Source organism: Aulostomus chinensis, chromosome 6 (assembly GCF_037954235.1).
Source record: "Aulostomus chinensis isolate RoL2024-O1b breed Wild chromosome 6, RoL_Achi_v1.0, whole genome shotgun sequence".
NCBI classification, from domain to species: Eukaryota; Metazoa; Chordata; class Actinopteri; order Syngnathiformes; family Aulostomidae; genus Aulostomus; species Aulostomus chinensis.
In genome coordinates this window covers 22799433-22818087 of record NC_141325.1, presented here as the reverse complement: position 1 = coordinate 22818087, position 18655 = coordinate 22799433, and the positions used below count along the sequence as shown (strand labels likewise).

The 18655-nt window shown below is 38.6% G+C and overlaps 2 protein-coding genes across 2 annotated transcripts in view; one reads left to right on the top strand and one right to left on the bottom strand.

Annotated features, from left to right (window-relative positions):
- Window positions 1-574: 574 nt before the first annotated feature.
- On the bottom strand, window positions 575-7141 carry LOC147260466 (serine/threonine-protein phosphatase 6 catalytic subunit). The gene is made up of 7 exons (XM_086207070.1): window positions 7008-7141; window positions 6155-6250; window positions 5986-6051; window positions 5753-5894; window positions 5581-5660; window positions 3957-4166; window positions 575-1908 (listed from the first exon to the last, which is right to left on the bottom strand). Exons 1-7 carry the CDS (start codon window positions 7080-7082, stop codon window positions 1660-1662), a joined length of 918 nt encoding a protein of 305 aa, XP_086063196.1. The 5' UTR covers window positions 7083-7141; the 3' UTR covers window positions 575-1659.
- Window positions 7142-8992: 1851 nt separating this feature from the next.
- LOC147260465 (multiple epidermal growth factor-like domains protein 9) overlaps window positions 8993-18655 on the top strand; it is a 43673-nt gene continuing 34010 nt past the window's right edge. The window contains exons 1-2 of the mRNA XM_086207069.1: window positions 8993-9750; window positions 15864-16068. Coding sequence (XP_086063195.1) covers window positions 9171-9750; window positions 15864-16068 — 785 coding nt within the window. The 5' untranslated portion in view covers window positions 8993-9170. The remainder of the gene's footprint in view (window positions 9751-15863; window positions 16069-18655) is intronic.

Sequence of the window (18655 nt, the reverse complement as noted above, 5' to 3'; positions counted from 1 at the left end):
TAGAATACAAAAGTTTGAAGACTAGTTAAAGAATGCAATACACTTAACCTACTTCATGCAAAGGATTTACACGACTTATACAGTATATTTGTTTCAAATCACAACCATCATATGCCACGTTAGCAGTGAAATACAGACAAAACAATACTGTATCAAGTATTAATGGGGATGTTTGCTTCTTCCCCAGTAGTTTTTAAGTTAAAAAACTCTGAATATACTTTTAGAGACTGCATCTCTACCACCTCATGATTTTGTGCTTAAGAACGTTACATATTCATTACAATACCAGTGTCAAAAGGTGCAGTTGTGTCTCAGGGTATTGTAACAATTACAAGACATAAAATTAGGAATCAAGCATGTATAAATTTGCATCCTGTGTAGGTAAAAACAAGCATCAGTTTCCAATTTCATAGCCATTACTATTGGCTACTATTACTACATATACCTTAATGTGATGATAACCAAAGTACATCAACTGACAATGGAACTCTTTTATTGTATTCAAGCCATGAGCAGGCTTGAAGGTGCGATTGGCTATATGATAGGAAGAGTTATTTACTTGATAACAATGCTGTCTCATTATAGCACATTTATTTCCAAAAAAGTGATACACGAAAAATAAATACAAGAGGGAAGCTAATTTCAAGTCAGTAAATTACAGACATTTCTTCTTTTGCTTTTAATATAAGTACTACAAGCGTAACAATAATCAAAGTACAGATATAGCAACTTTTTACACATCAATTCTCATGTCAATACATTTATTTATAAGATCGGTTCTGAGCTATAACTCAATTGAAACTTGTCTGAATACTTGTTTTTGTGCAGTGTTATGTCAATCTTTAATATTACCATCACAAAAACAAATCCAATCTTGTACCTAGAACAGCACAGTGATGCTGTTAAAACTAATGAACCAATACACTTACTTGGTTGTAATCTGCCAATAATGTTTCAGCTCTCACAGCAAGATGGAAGTCAGGGAGGAGCTACATGTTAAAGTGGGGCAACAAGTTCAGCACTTTTTTTTCAGACTGGGTTAATTAAAGCCAGCATTAATTAGCAATAAAAGATGTATGCAACATATTTTGTTGTATTTACACAATAAAAATAAAAGACTGTAAGTCTGAACTTCTTTCAAAGCTGTTGAAAGCATTGTGAGGCTACTTAAAAATGTTATTCCAATGTTGTGAAATATGCCTTTATTTTGAAGGCAATGGTAATGTCCACTTCATTAACATAAATTAACCACAGCATCAAACATGTAGATATTTGCTTGATGTGCTTAATTTGTATCCTTCATCATCACAAGCAAAACTGTCAGATTAGCTGCTACTACAGCTATCAGTGGGGCCAATTTCCATTTTTTTCTTTGCTGGAACAATTTACAAACTTTTTGTTCATGGATAATGCCAAATATATTGCATGTCCTTTAGCAAACACATAGCTTTTGAGGATGCAGTGGAGGTCTTTTAATTTAAGATGTAGCATAATTACATTATATGCAGAATGGGAATAAAATAGACAGTTGGCACCAAGAAATGCACTGCAAATACTCTTTTTTTAACTGTACAAAATTCATAAAGGGTTCACAAGTGTGATCTTTTTCTCCTTGGTTTCTGTGCACTGAATAAATGGCTGTTTTAAGTTTTTATCTGCTTACAAGAAATAAGGTGTTGTTGTTCGGGGTGGAATGACCCTTTCAGAATCAGGCACTGCTCTAAAGAGCTTTGGCTCTCTTGTATTAGCATCTTTGAAGACCATTATTGAGGCGATGTTGCCACAGCGATAGCAGTAGTTTGGAGCCGACCACACCGTAACCAGCTTCTCATCAAACATGAACTTGTAGCCCTCATGGACGAGTTGATGTGCCCGGCAGATCAGCTTCAAGTTGTTGATGTGAACAAACTGCAATTTTTGGGAGGAGTTAGGGAAACAAATCCAGGGGGAGAAAGGGAAAAGTATGTTAAAAACACAACAAAAGCAAATCAAAGGTGAATAAACATCAATTCTTCTTCCTCGATCACGTTAACATGCAAAAATATTAAATGAAAACATTGGGATTAGAACCAACATATTTTCTTCAGTCTGTAGCATACAAATTTGCAAAATGAGATATTGCTGCAGTTGGTTGGAACACAATACTTAATTTAGAATTTATTCTCAGCAAATATTGCACATCTTACCATTTGGATATTGCGATTCAATAACATTTGGATAAATAGATCAGGACCAGATTTTGGTACCAGCTGGGAAAAAAACTTAAAATTTTTTTAAAGGCATTAAAGAGGCGCCATAAAATAAAAAAACACTGGAAAGGCACGGACACAGATGTGTTTCACAACTGATATTGCGTACATACTTGAGGGAATTACCTTTTCATGGTGCAAAGAAAGGAAGGAGAGTATTTAAATCAATTGTGCAATGTGATATACTGAGGTTTGTGGGAGGCAATGGCCAGTCATGCCACTATTTAACGCTTATCAAAAAAGCATTTCCTAAGTTTATAACAGACCTGTAACAGTTGCAAGAAAACACATTGTGTGGAAGAAAGCAGGTCATTTTCTAGAAGTGTTTTAATTAATTGAGAGGTTATCAAAGATGACCGGAAAATATCAAACCTCCACTCCTGAGGTAGACTTCTTTCTGCTGCCTCCTTTTAGTCCGCACTGAAATTGTTTGCTAAGAAAGACCATGACTAAAACCTCCATTATGTTCCTGTGACACATTCACTGTGCTAAGATGTGCTGCATTCTGTAATTATATCCTATTAATCGTGAACTAGCTTTACCTGTGTTCCTGAATGTATACTTTGTTAGTCGGTCACCCACAGACACAAGGACTCCCCCTAGTGCTGTTTAGCTAAACTGGCCCTTTGACTTTCCATACAAAGGTGAGAGTAATAAGATGACTGTCACTTGTCCTAATAAACAATGACAGTTCGAGGGAAAGCAAACTTAAATCTGAAGCCTCTAAATGGAAATTAACCATCATTACTTTAGATTACTGATTTTCTACCACTCCTTTGTAACTACAGCCGTGCCACGTTTACTGCTTATTGATTGCGTTTTAAACAGTGCAATGCTGATATTATTTTGTAATACCTCTTGCCACTGATTTAAAACAGTCATTGTAATTATTTTTATCAAGCACATGCTCTGTTTTGTAATCTCAGCTTAATTTTTTTTTTGCCCTGAGTTAATGAGTATGTAAACTGAGTGTTAGGTTCTGCTTGGTTTACTCAAAAGTTCAATGGAGCCAAAATTTTCTCTATTATACTGATCAGATAAATGTGGGCTGGGAGATGGGCAATAAAAAGAGGAAAAAGGCTGCATTTTCCTACAACTTTTTGAACACATTTATTTTTTTCCTCTACTTAAGTTACAACAGTTTAAGAACTCTACTACATCCAAAAATGCAGAGCAAATTTGATTGCCGGAGCCATTTAGTCCCAATTTACAGGGTTCTCATATTAATTGAGTCGGATCACTTTTGACTATATGACTGAAATAAAGTGATTTTTTTTTTCCCCTCACAAAGTCCCTGCCCACTACATGAGCAGGTAGACCCTTTTGGACCATTTTTCATTTATTTACAAATGTTAGAAATGTAATCTTCTATTACATACCAGTGGACAGGAAGGCTTCAGGAGAGATATTGTGTTGAACGCAGATGCTGTGTTTATGTCTTACACAGCTATAAATCAAAATGTTTAAAAGAAGATGTTTGTTTCTACTGCAATGGGAGTGCATTTTAATGAGTTTTAACAAGGATATCAAAGACGAGCATCAGCACAACATAAACACAACAAAAGTTCCTCAATTACTGGTACGTGAGTGGCATAACTTCTTATAATATGCTGAGCTAATCATATGACATGCAAAACAAAATTAATTTCATTAGATGTCACCCAGAATGAGCATCAGCTGAGCTTAACAAAAATTAAAGAAACCCACCTCGTTTGTGACCTTTGCACCAAAGAGCCAGCCCGCTCCCCTGGGGCTGATTGCCCACGTGTCTACGTCTTCCGGGTCTGACCACACTAGATCACAAAATGCTCCTTTGTGGGGAATCTCCTGGTTGCGCTCGATAGTTCGAATTTGATCTAGGGTTTTGATGTCAGGAGAGAGGCCTCCATGTACACACAGGATCTGTTCATCCATCAGCTGACATGTGCAAAAAAAAAAAGGGGGGGGAAAGGAAGTAAACCCATGGATAAGACTGTGGAATTAATCTCAATAAAGTTTGAATGGCTCAAACAACACGCTGCAGTCCTAATCAGAATACCCCTGGATTATAGCCCTGAAAAATCAGATCAACAGATTCTGTCAAACTTAGGTTTTTTTTGGTTACAAGACTTTGGTCTTGGTTGTTTTACTTAGATGTAAGTACTGAGCTCCCATTTCCAGCCACAGCTGATGTATATACAAAGCAAGGATGCAAGGGTATCAAAGTACATCTGAATTACACAAAGTTACAATACATGTTGCAGGAACACAACTAAATTCAAAACATTCATCATCATCTAAATCAGTGATCCTCAATAGGTGGCCCCCTGAAATGTTATTCCTTCACTGTGTGTTTTGTTTGGGTCAGCACGTCAAGGCAGGGTGGCCAAAAGGAGATCCGGGAAGTTTCCCAAATGACCAGTCTGGCCAGAGTGTTTTGTTTTGTTTTTTTTGTAACCTCAAATGGCCACTTGCACTTCACTCGCACACCCACCCCCCAGGACACGATATACTAGTACTTGTCTCCATGCCAACAATACACAGACAGCCTGTTACTGGGTCACTCAGAGTTCACTTCTGCCAGCGCAATTTATTGATTTTTTTCCCCCAAATCAGTTTGTTGAAGTGAAAGAGACATTCGATTTGATTTTAGCATCTATGTTTGTTTGGAATTCCTGAGATGCGTGATTCACCATTGGAGGGATTTTTTTTTTCCTTCTTCCTTGTGGTTCTTTGTGTTTATGTTAAAAAATAAAGTTTTCTTAACCCTTTGACATATTGTTTTGGATTCATAACAGGGGTCATGTTTTGTTTTATTCAACTGTTCATTTGAATTTATGTCAAAATGGAAATCACATTTAATTTTAATTCTAATTTTTGTTGTTGTTTTTTTGAATGAAAGGGCGTTGTGTTTTGAATATTACAGTAACATTGCATGTGGCCTGAACGACCTGAATAAAAAAAGGGAACTTTGACTCATTGAAAAAATTCTCTGTGGCCCTTTAATATTTGTATTTTTGTACGCCTGATCTCAATTTTTATGCTCTCTTGAATAAAAGAAACCGCAATGTTGTTGACTACTTCCAACTGACCTAAACTAAAACATGATACCAACAAAAACGATACTCATGATAATATTCAAGAAGTGCGGCACGGTGGTGCAGCGGTTAGCACTGTCGCCGCACAGCAAGAAAGTTCCGGGAGTGAGTGTGAGTGAGTGTACCTCTGAAAGCAGCATCACAGTAAAACAAGTGCAGGCACTAAGACAGTTATAACACTGAATACATAAATAGCTAGGGCAGGCTTTGAAAACAAAAATATGAGGGGAAAGAAAAAAAAAATCAACACTTACAGCTGCAACTGTTAACATATCAAATACTTTGGTGCAGTAACGCCAGGCATTTGCATTTCCATACTTGGTTTGGCACTCATCTGTAGGACAAAAGATAATATTCACACACACTGAAGAATTCATAACAACAATGTTCACGGTTGATCATTACTCTTGATAAATCTCATCTCACCATAAAAGCCATACACTTGAGTAATCTGTCTGCTTTCGTGATTTCCACGGAGAAGTGTGATGCGGTCAGGCCATTTGGCTTTAAGCACCAGCAGGTAGGTGAATGTCTCCAAGCTATAATATCCCCGGTCAACAAAGTCTCCCTTCAGATGAGAGAGGTTGATTACTAACAGTGAGTAACAATACCAAAAAAAAAAAAATCAATAAATACAAAACTAATGTACATATACAAACCATGAATATGTAATTGGTATCTGGGACTTGGCCACCAGTTCGGAAGAGTTCACAAAGATCATAAAACTAAAACACAAAGATAAAATACACAAATATAAAAAAAAAAACATATATTTTTACATAAAGCTATGTTAACAGTGAAATCAAACAGCCTGCCAACAGATTTTACCTGTCCATGTATGTCTCCACAAACTGTCACAGGAGTAGAAACAGGCTGGACGTTCGACTCCTCCAGCAGAAGATCACACACATAGTCACATAACCTCTGTTAAGGTAAAACCATAAGACACAGACGATAAGGGTCCATTCATCTACCAACATGTCACACTGGTAATCAGTACTTTTCAATGAGACAGCAGTTTACCCATACTGCTATCATAAACACAACAGCCTAACGTTACCGTCTGTTGTTGTGAGAAACGCAATCAGCGAACAATTTTGGTTGCAACATAAAAAAAACAATAACAAAACCTAACCACTCACCTCAAATTTCCAAGAATATGGATATAATTATGTTTAAGGTAAAATGGTTAGTCGCAGAATCCTCTGGGGCCTACCTCCGCATAAATCAGCTATGAAAATTAATATTAGGGATATATAGTGTCAGTGATTCAAACAGCCTAATCCTGCCGACCACGGTTTATGTATACGTTGCAGTGTATCCCTTCAATAAATAGGAGGAGGTAATAACCCTTTCAAACTAATATGAAAGTCAAAATCATCAAGTCACTGGATGTCTGGTCATCTTCACGTTACAAAGTAAGAGCACATCAAAGCATATAAATATGTAAACAGGATCATATGACTTGTGTACATCTACTGTGACCATAAACATACATATGTTTGCAACTGCAGATTTAACCATCACTTCCTGGCTAAGAGATGAAGTTAGCAGGCTAAGGTTACTAGCTAGCAGAGAGAGGCTAAGGTGAGCTAATTACGCCGACACAATATGTAACCTGTGTACCAACGTTACCATAAGCACATTAGGTATTTTGATCAAACAATATAAACAGTCTTACCTTGAGATCATTTTCTGGGAGGTATTTACACTGTTTTGCGATCTCCGCATATTTATCCAAATCCAGGGGCGCCATTGTTACTATAGCTATATGTCATGCGCAACTTTCTGCAACAGGAAATGGAATAAGACCGCAGTCGAGAATTCAAATTGTGTACGAGCGACAGTTGTGAAAGTTGCAGAGCCTGAAAAATGCATTCATGTTTGACTGAATCAAATGCATTTTGACAGTCAAGGAAGCGAGAGGTATAGGATGATTAGATTCTATAATTATTGTTATTATTAAAATTTCGGCGATGATATCCGGATACTTTGCGTTTCATTAATAATATTTATTCCACGTTCCAGTCATATGACCAAAACTGAAAAAAGACTTATATAATCATTGTTCACAAATGTAATCCAACACCACTTATTAGTTATTATTACTTATTGAATTAAGATTTTTTTTTGGGGGGGGGGGTGGAATTGTGTTGGCCATTTTGACCCCGTTTAATTGAATGACTTACAACTCTGTTGAAAATGTCATTCTGCTCTGCAAGTAGGAATCTGAATTTTCAACAGAAACCTTATGATACAATTTAGAAGTAAGGCCTTTTTCTTTTCTGTTTCACTGAGAATTGTTAAATTTAAGATTTTAGTTCCCCGCCTCCACCCATAGCCTAATTTAATCAAGTTAATTGCTATTTCCTAACTTAAAAGTTCTATTTTATTTCTTGTTACATCTTTCAGATCATTAAATGCGCTAGAATTGCTATTACTAATTGATTCTTCTAAAGATTGGCATTAACGAAACGTATTAGAATGCAAAAATATCTGATTTCCATCTTCCTGCCAATCAATTTATTTTGAATATTTTACCCGGAAATACTTGTGTCTTTCGTCTAACTTGCTGTACGTGGTGGGATGATAATCGTTATGCTGCCTCCTGGTGGTCACCTGTACCAAATATTGTATTTTTTCTGTATTTTTGGAAGTTTTTTTGTTGTAAAATTTACTTTTGAGATGATTGAATATGATTTTTTTGCCAAAATGTTAAACTGTATATATTTTGTCGTTCTGATGTGCAAATAGAGCAAATCTCTGTGTACCTAATTTAGATACAAAAAATGTTCCAAGAAATATTGGCAAATTCTTTAAATTAGTGATGGAGACAAAAATACCGTGTAAAATACACAGATTTACAGATGAGCGCATCTAAAACTATTACATCATCATCATCATTACCACCACCACCCCTGGTAACATGTTTGTCCTCCTGAAGACGTTTAAGCCTTTTATTGACATTTGAAGCATCCAGCTTCTTTTTATTTTTGTACTTTGACAGTTTTATGTCATGGTAGATTTTTACACTCATCTGAAAATGTATTACTTTTTGTATATCTTTACTTAATCCCCCCTTTTCTTTTGTATTTATGAATTCTATTATGAGAATAATTAATCGTTCCACTTATTTGGTAAAAAATAGGCTATGTTCTATAACAAATAACTTGTCATTAAAGAAAAAGAAAAATGGCAATGACAGTTTGACAATCTAATTGTCACATTATGGCATCTGGTGTATTTTATTATGGTAGGCCCACCTGTATGACTAAGCTTTTCCACTGGTGTGACGGAGCTGATGAAATACATCAGTCTACCGATTCAATGGACAGATGCTGCTGCTGTGTGAGCCGTCACATTCCAGTGACATTTCATTGGTATGACAGCTTTGAAAACTTGGGTAAGTCTTTGACGTCAATGTATTTCATGAAGAGCCTGTTGCCTCCTTTCTCCTCTCCTTTCGTCGTGTCTGCTTCTGTTCGCTCGCTTCTCAGGTGGAATTACTGGCACGAGGAGAGGAGGCAAGGGAAGGAATGGAGGAACAGAACGAGTGAGAAATGAAGAGGGGCGGGTATCGCTACTGTTGCTATTCCTGGCCAATCAGCGAATGACTCAGTGGACATGGGCGTACTCCCTGGACTCCTATTGGCTCATGAATATCGCTCATCATTACGGGCAGCGGGTTCATGGTAGGTTGCGGAGCAGGTGAAGTATTGACTGTGGTTCATGGGGCAACAACAGCGTACGACGCCGGGGACATCAATGGTGGAGTACACGTCTATTCAGGGAAAGGTCTGAGAGAGACCGATACTGAGGCTTACATGGAGAGCTGAAACTGAATATGAGGTTAACGTCCTTAATGATGTACATATCTCCGGTTCTGCTATTTATTTTGTATGTATTTATCGGATTTTCTCAAGCTGCACCTCGCATCAGTCAATACGATGCGTCGCCTATCTCCAGGAAGCGCGACTCATCCTCTGACACCTGGGAGACCCTCCACAGCAACATACCTGGTCGTTTGCTCGACAGCAGGTTCGAACTCGGGGCTCTAACACCGGCGCCTGCTATTGTCTCTGCCGGCCCAATCATAACTGCTAACGTTAGCCCTATCTCTAAAACTGCAACCACCTTCCAGCTTCCAACTACGGACCCGGCCACCACTACCATTACCACCACTACTACTACCACTACTCCCGCACCCGTCTTCGGTACCCTTTCAGCCCCTAAAGAACAACTTCCAGCTCCGGCTTCCAGATTAAGCGGACACCACAAAAGATCTACCGATGGACAAACATCACCTTTTGCCCAAGAGAAAATGCTGCAGACCATGGTGTCCATGGTCTCCCAGCGCACTGCGAACGATGCCTGGTCTGCAGATAGCATCGACACATCCATTACCTCAGTAGAGAATAGTCAAGGTGAGTACCTTTAATGGAAATTGGTTGGAAATGAAATTATTCAGGGTTCTTATTTTTTGTTTTGTAAATTGTATTCTAAATGACCACGGGAAACACATTCATCTTCTGAAAACGAGAAAGTGAAAAAGAGGACATCTATGTCTAATGTGGGCTGCTATAGAGGAGGCAGCATCGCTCCGTGCTTTTGACGCAGAGACCGACCGAATAAACCAGATTGCAACAATGGGCAGGCCCCTCAGAATGCATACTGCATCCCTTGAAATAATCCGCACTTCACCAAAACCACTTAACATGTAATAACATTCGTGCACAAATCTGTAAAACTTGTTAATTTTCATATTTGGCCTATATTACATTCCAGACGTCTGTTATTTTAGGATGAGTGTGCCACATATTACAGGGTTGGATAAAGGGGGGGTTGGGGGGGGGGCTATGGAGGGGTGATCCTGTTGTTGTTCAGTCAGTGGATCTAGTCCATCACTGCACATAACGACCACCCATCCCTATGATTATTGTGTTATGCCAGATTTATTGATAGAAAATTACAAGTAGCTGCTCAAATAGCTGCCTTGCTCCTTCTGCTATTATTTTAAGAAAATATATAGAGCCAATCCAACCAAAATGGCCAGGCAGCCCAAGCCATGAATGAGCAATGACAGTGGAGCTCCTCCTCTTTCACACCTCACACACATCTGAGCATCCATGTGCATGTGTTGTTCCCCAGACAGCACAGGCAGTAGGATCCTGACTAAGAACACAGTCAATTCTTACAGAAGTGAATTTGCCATCTCTCTATTTGAATTTTTTTTTAAAAGACCTCACAGTTATTTGTTTAATCTTCAATTTTGGCTGACTTCTCACTCACACAGTCATAAATTTAACTGATTGAAAATATTCTGCTCTAGACGCCTTAAGACAGAACAACCGTGGACTACTGCATTTCATATTCTGACTGATATTGGCTCCTCACATCGGGGGTCCAGATCAGAGGTGTTTTTTACATGTTTGTCCCTTTGTTCTCTGCACCCTGCCCTACCTTACTGTCAGCATTCATCTCAGTGATGGGAGTAGGATTAGAAAAGATGATCAAAATGGCTGTTTTTGTGCACCACAGTAATAAATAGCTGGTTCTGTTATTGTTATGACTCGTGTTTTGTTAGGAATGAGTGTGGTTACAGGACAGGAGCCTTCGTGGACCAAAATGTGCATGAGAGCCACATGATGTCCAGATGTTCGCTTGAATTTTTTTTTTTTTTTTTTGAAAGAAGGCGGTAGAAAGGCTTTTGATGTGTCTCTGAAATATGGCACCTATTTTTCAACTTACAAATATATCAGCTGGTGTATGAAATATCATCAGAAAAGTCAATGAAGTCAAACGTCATTGATATAGAACTGGATATTTTCGCACTGTCATTCTTCAATATCAGACAGGGAACTTTGAGGTATTTGTTATTTTCTCAGGAAATATAACGTGAACTTTTACAAACAACTTTTACAAAAAAAAGCGATACTCTTTGAAATACCCTCTGACATATATGATTTCTTTTACACATTTGCAAAAATAATGCAAAGGTGAGTTATCAGCTTTGATGGAGGTCTGTGCTCTCAAACGCAATTATTTTAAAACTTGATAAAGATAATGTTGTGTATTGCTTTGGTAATTCAGATGAGCCGAGCTAAATTGGTGGAGTATTTAATCAGTTGCATTAATAAATCAAGCAAGTGATGTTTATCGTCATGCATTTTAATCCTGGGGTCAAAGTGAAATGGACGCCATTGTTGAAACCTAAAAGAAAGGTCTGGTCTTCTTTTGTTGAATGCCTCTTTCATTGTTGTAAGGCCAAACACATGATCACATCAACAAAGGCGACACCTAAGTTAAGGCGTCACCCAGTATGCATTGTATAAGATGCCTTGCAGACAGACATTAGATGAGTTGCACATAGTTAAGGTTTTCCTTGCAGTGCTTTCTGAGAGGCGATAATGTAGTTTGAGGCTCAAAACCGAAATAGAAAGTTCAGTGATTGTTTCCAGGCGGGGGCACCTCCCAGCTCTCTGTTTTCACTGTAGTTGCAGATAGGCAAGTATTAAAATGGGCATGAGGAGTTTCGAGACATGACCTGTTCTGAGCAGCCTGCCGCTGTGTATGTGTGAATACCAACCATGCTGTCGCACCGCTTCGCAGCAGTCGGATAGAGAGGTGAACACAGCCTCAACCCACCCACCTCCTTCTCTCTCTCTCTCTCTCTCTCTCTTGCCACTACACACCGGTCCAGTCCAGTCTACGTCAAACCCTGTTGTGTGGCTTTCATCGCCAATCGCACACCTAGCAAAAGCCTGAATTGTTTTTAAAAAGAATTAAATCCTTCGTGTGTGTGTATGCATTCACTGGGTGTCACACATTCTCGGGCATGATTAGGGCCGACAGTTCCTCAGCGAATGTTACAGTAGCAAAAGGCCTGACAGTGAACTCCAAAGACTTGCATAACCACAGGCCTTTCTTAGTTACATAAAAGTGCAAGCAACAGTGGATGAGGAGTATAATCTGAGTGGGACACCAGGGCAGGAGGATATTGAAATTCAGATGTCCTTTTCTCATTCCAATTGCAAGGTGAAGCATACAAATAGACTTCTGGATTTTGCTCTCAGTTTTCTGTTTTCATATTCTGACAGCTAAGAAAAGGATTTAGATGTATATTAGTCAGGCCTTCTGTTTCCATTCGCAACACCATACCTGAGATCAGATCAACAATAGATCACTGCTGACGTCAGGGTCATTCACAAGTCTGTCATTGTAGCCATTGTTTGTTTGTCTGTTGTCAAGTGACATCTCCCATAGGAAACAGAATTTACTGGCTTCTTAAACATATTTTAGGTCAACAGAAATCATAATTAAGTGTTGATCACACTGAAACCATGTCATTATATAACACTGATGTCTCACCAACCTTTTTTTCAATGTGATTCATGTTTCCTGAAAGCTATGTTTAGATGCCGTGAAGGATATAGTTGTAGGTTTGAGAAGAGGACATTTCTGAGATCTTGTATACTTGTGCAATGTGATTTGACACATAGCACGACAGGGCTGTGACTAGAAAAAAATATTTTTAAATGAATGATTGTGAAGGATAGTTGTAAAACGGCTCCCAGTGTCCAAAAGAGGCAAACATTTTGAAATTACATGTTAATACACTGCACACACTACTGTGCACTGATATAAATGGGGATTTCAGGAAATTCATTCAGATTCAGATTCAGATGACTTTATTTATCCCCGAGGGGCAATTAAAATACGGTACAACTGAGCAGCATGACATTAAAAAACAATAAAAAAAAAACAATAAAAAAAAATAAAAAAAACGGACATGACAGTGGGAATAAATAAGAGAATAAAAATAAGATTAAAGATAAAAATACAATAAATATACTACAATGGCAACTAAATGGCCAAGCAGAGAGAGATAAAGCAGAGTATGAATAGAATAAAATATCAATAATATGAAAATGTGAATGAATATGACATGAATGGTTGTCCATACAGGGTTTTTGAAAGCTTTTTAAAATGAGGCTCAGCTGATTAACATTGGGGAGTGTGGCCAACCTCTATCATTTGATTCTCTCATTTAAGTGACTCTTAGAGAGACTGAATTTTAGGTGAAGAGCTCTGAAATTTTAAGTGAAGCCAGACCATTTTGGGTTAAACAATAAGTAAATAGGGAGCAAGCTTACGCGGCCAGGACTGGAGTGTGTTCCCTTCATACAGTGTTTGTGTAGTCTTGCTATTGCTTTCTGTATAAACTGTTATATTATTGAAAGAAGCAAATAATACATTGCTGTAAGTGACGTGGGAGGAAATCAGGTTATGGATACGTTTTTACGTCTGCCTAAGAAATTCTTTTTTCTGTTGATTAGTTTTTCTGTCTGTTAGAATCATGCAACAGCTGCCAGCCACATTTCACAAAACTTGGAGGTAGGGCAGAGCATAGGTCGAGGAAGAACCCATCACATTTTGTGGCAGATTAGGTCGAAGCTACACATCTGGCAGGACGGTATGCCAAAATTTATTTATTTTTATTTTTTTTACAGATATCCTATTTTGAATTTCTTCCATTGTTCACACAAACTACGAAAGAAAACTATGATATTGAAATTTCAGCTGATTACAGTGGCACCATATCCGTAATGTTATTCCACCAGGGCCCCCTGTATCACATGTCATAATATGGGAAAATGATTTAGCTAATGTTTCCTGCTTTTCAGCCACTGTTTTTGTCTTGAGGTACTGTTACCACAAGACAGTTAATACACAACAGTCACATTTACACACACTTTTTCCATTCAGCTGTGCGCTTCAGTTTTGGTTGATTTGCCAGTACCTTTGTTGCTGATGGGTACAGCAAATCAGTTTGTACCGTTTAATTTTTTTTTTTTTTTTACAGAATTTTTACAGAATCAACTAAATATGAAGCTAATGCAGTAGAAACTTAATACCGAATTGGTAGTATTAGTAACTTGATGGAGGGTTTTTCTTTCCTAGGAAATGTCCACAGGCAAGAGAACAAGGTGTTTCCCTCACTGTGTCCTCTGCTTGATCTATTATAAACAATTTTTCTGTCCTAAGTCATCATCATAAATGTTCTTTTGTTTGAGGGCTATAGACTCACTCACCATTGTCTCATCTTATCTCATTCAGGGAAGTCATCATTATTTTAAAACAAGAGAAATGTCAGGTTGCAGGGACAAGGCAAACAAGGCATAGAACTGGGTGTGATCTGCATAAAAACCAGACTGGGGTGCTGTGGCACTTGGTTACAGGGCAACACATACAATCTGAACGAATTAGGGTCTAATAGTTAGGATATCACGTGGGGTCCCACAAGGAACAAGGGATTGAGAAGGTCTCAGCCACAAGAAATGGAACCACTGACCACAATCACCATGCAACATACTGAGGCCAATTTAGAGAGAGTAAAAAAAACATCAGACATGGCAAATGTTAAAGCTTCCAAAAATGAAGTCTAATAATTGACTACTTAAACCATTTCTGGCCTTCTTTGACAAAGCAGACCGACTGAGTAAAAAGAATACACACTACACCGGGGTCCCTGTCCTTGTCTCTCGTATCTTCAGATGGTGGGACAACAATGGAAAAATGCCATGCTTTACTCAAGAGTTGTCATGATGCTGCAATTTCAACTAAAATGTTAAGACTCCTAAATGTAAGAGATTCTTCCTTGGCTTATACTCCACCCCTCCACCAAGTTTCACTAAAACAAACTCAGCCATTTTTGTGTCACTGTGCCAACAGACGAGGACAAAGGCAAACAAATGGCAATGAAGACCAACCCTCCTTGACTGAGCTTCTAAAACTATTTTATGAGCTAACATAAATCACTCAGTTTAAGGGAGTTCATGTCTAAAAATGTAAAAACTAAACAAAGATTGTACATTGTTCCTTCACTTTGATAAAAGTAGAAATACTTGTGTTTGATATCGAGTTTAATTTAGTATTAAAATTACTCACTCTACGTGTTGTATATTCAAATATTTTGTATATTCTATTGCACAGTATCGTTCAGTCATTAAGACCCATTGACCTCTAAAGCGGTGACACGGTGGTGCAGTGGTCAGCACTGTCGCGTCACACCAAGAAGGTTTCAGGTTCGAGCCCTGGCTCGGGCACAGGTTCTTTCTGTGTAGAGTCTCCATGTTCTCCCTGTCCCTGCGTGGGTTCTCTCTGGTACTCCAGCTTCCTCCCACAGTCCAAAGACATGCAAATGGGGACGAGGCTGATTGATACTCTAAATTGACCGTAGGTGTGGCTGTGAGTGTGAATGGTTGTCTGTCTGTATGTGTTGGTCCTGCGATGGACTGGTGACCCGTCCAGGGTGAACCCCACCTCACACCCGAAGGTTGCTGGGATAGGCTCCAGCCCCCCACAACCCTTATGAGGATAAGTGGTTGAAAATGGATGGATGGATGGATAAAAAAAGAAAATGAAGATAATACATTGTTCACAAGTGAACAGTTATATAACAGTACATTTCATGCAGTGTGTCTCATCCTCTTTTTTTTTTTTTTTTTAATTCTGGTTCTCCTGCTTGTCTACTCAGAGGGCCTCTGCAACTGCAGCACTGGTGGTGAGGGGATTCTAGAGCCAGACGAGTGTGACAAGACCACCGGTCAGTGTTTGTGTCTCTCCGGCTACAGCGGTCTGCAGTGTGAAGACTGTGAGGAGGGACACTTCACCAACGGCTCCAGTGGCTGCTTACCCTGCTCCTGTGACTCTTACGGTGCAGTGAACAACCTTTGTGACAGGTAAGATTGTTCACCATACTCATCCCCTCCAGCCATTGGCTAGACCACGTTGAATTTGTGTTTTAATATGTCACATGTTTGTAATAGCATTTTATTTTAATGTACTTAACTGACACGATCAATGGTCATACAGTATGTGACTGGAATGTGGCTGGATTTAATTTGCATTCAGTAAACATTGACCTTTTTGCTCAGCAAATCAGATTACTGATTTCTCTGACCTGTTTTTATAGTTTTGTTACAGGGCTGGATTCATTGATCTGTTTGCCTCGCTGCTCATAAAGGCAGATGCCTCATTATGCATCACTTTTGAAAAAAAAAATCTAAAAACAATTTTTTTGGGACATAGCAATTTTGGTAATATGCACTGCATGGATACATGGTTTCCTTAGCATGTCAACATTTATCACATTTAAAAGATCAAAGCAAAAAAAAAAAAATTATATTTCCAGCTGCTAAGATAGCTGTTGCAACATTGATGTTGCCTTCAAAACAATGTTCTGGAAATGGCTTGAAGGCTTCTCAACGGACAGGAAATAGAAGTTGGGTCAGTTGCATCTTCAAATTCAAGCAAAAAATTAAATTAAACCACAAAAAAGAAGCCACAGCAAATAAGTTCTGGTTTATTTGTATTTTGTATTTTGTTTGCCAAGCTTGGACTTCTAGTGTCCCTGGCTTCTCTGCCAGCTGTTGCTTTCACAAGAAGGTCACATAACATCTGTCAAGGCATGTAAGAGATATTGAAGATTTTGTAAAAATAAATAATCCAATATAACTACCATTGAAGATAGTTCTTTCTCAAATAAAGTGCCCTCTTTTATTGAAAAATTGACTCAAATATGAAGCAAATCCAAGGCTTTTAAATTGTATTTGGAATTGTTCAATTCAGTTTTCAGTGGGAATGAGCCCTGATCAAAATGAAAAGAAGTTAAATTTCATACAATAGGATGAAACAATGATTTACTGTGCAAACATGTATGACACTTGATGGCAAATATGGAAGCAAAAACATGATGTCCTTTAAATTATAAGTTTCTGGCTAAACTTAATTTGAGTTTGAACTTAATTTTTACAAGCTATCACTGAACTGATTGGCAAACTAGCTACGAGTTTAGACAGTATCCATCCTGGACAAGCATTAGCAGTTCCATTAGCCTTTTTGAGTGAGTGGTAGTCACAACTTGGGACTTGGGAGGTTCCAGTTTATGATTGACAGCCCACCACAGTGCTCTTTTGTGTGTGTGTGGGAAGAGTAAGACGGATCATTGTCAGTGTGTTCTCAAGTGCAAAGCAAATCCTCTTTTTCAGTCTTTATCTTTTGAACATAGTGAATAGACATAGCTTTCAAGAATCTCTGATATATATCCTCTTATACTTATTTGTTGTTTGTCTTCATGCAAAGTCACCCATATGTTTTTGAGCTGCACCTGCAAAGTGACTGACGCTGTAGCAATACTATCCTTACGAGCAAAATTGCTGTGTCCTCCTAACAGCCTGTGAATTTCTACCCTCTAAAAGCTCAGCTGAGATGTTTTGATGCTCCTTTTTTACTCAGACATTCATGTTCATAATGACAACAGAGATGTTCACAATCATTTTTCTGACATTTTAGTAAAGTTCTTATCCCACAGGCCTCTCTGAAGGCGGACCTTGCTTACTCCTCAAATTCAAAGCCAAGTAACATAAGGCATACCTCACAGGCAGCTTCTCCACAAGGAACCAGAACTGCGATGAGGAAAGTGTGTGTGTGTGTGTGTGTGTGTGTGTGTAGGCTTGGACAATGGTAAAAATAGCAACTGTACTTTCTGCCTCTAACTTGGGAAAAGGAATGCTGCTGCCTTTTTAAATGCTTGATGAAGTGTTTACATTGTATGGAGAAGTATATGATCATGCTCTGAGAAAAAAAGGGTTATGTAAGCTGAATTCAAGGTAGAAACATGCTGTTGTTCATATTTCAGTATTCTGAGAATGCTCCATCTCAAACTCAATGGGATTAGGCAAAGGTGCAGGCAGGAGGGTTATTCAGGGCTCTGAGCTTTCACACAGTAACACAGCTAATACAGTCCTTCTCAGACAGTCTGAGCCTGGCCACTGCTAACCCTGCTAGCCTAGTCCCCCTCAGGAGCTCATCGCCATGAGTTACACAGATTAGCCAGCTTTCCTACCCCCCACCCTGCTGCTTTAGGTATCTCTCATTAGGTAATGAGCCCTCTTGGTGTAGTGTGTGCATGGCCTAGTGAGTGCTGCAATGACAGTGAAAACAGCTTAAATTAGTTAGTGAGGATGGCTGTGTTCAGACGGTATGTTCAGTAAATCCTTCTCCTTCCAATATGCTGCTAAAACATTGATATGTGATAATACAGAGAGGGACAGGTGGGGTGGTACAGCATTTGCCATCACCAGGCAGAATATTTTTTCTCCTTGTGTAGGTTAATCAAGTACGGAGAAAAAATTAGTTTTATATTATTAAATGCGTGATTATACCTTGACTTAAAGGCTAAACACTCAGCCTTGTTTTTAAGTGCATCTGTGAGACATAACAGTTACCTTGGGGCTGGGTAATAGGGCAGTATACTGTATGCTGTAT

What these genes read in the sequence shown, in the direction of transcription:
- LOC147260466 (XM_086207070.1), bottom strand. Translation starts at nt 7,082, where the DNA reads ATGGCGCCCCTGGATTTGGATAAATATGCGGAGATCGCAAAACAGTGT. An exon ending in TCCCAGAAAATGATCTCAAG is followed by an intron (nt 6,251 to 7,007) that starts GTAAGACTGTTT and finishes TTACCTTAACAG; the next exon opens with AGGTTATGTGACTATGTGTG. An exon ending in ATATGTTAACAGTTGCAGCT is followed by an intron (nt 4,167 to 5,580) that starts GTAAGTGTTGAT and finishes TGCACATGTCAG; the next exon opens with CTGATGGATGAACAGATCCT.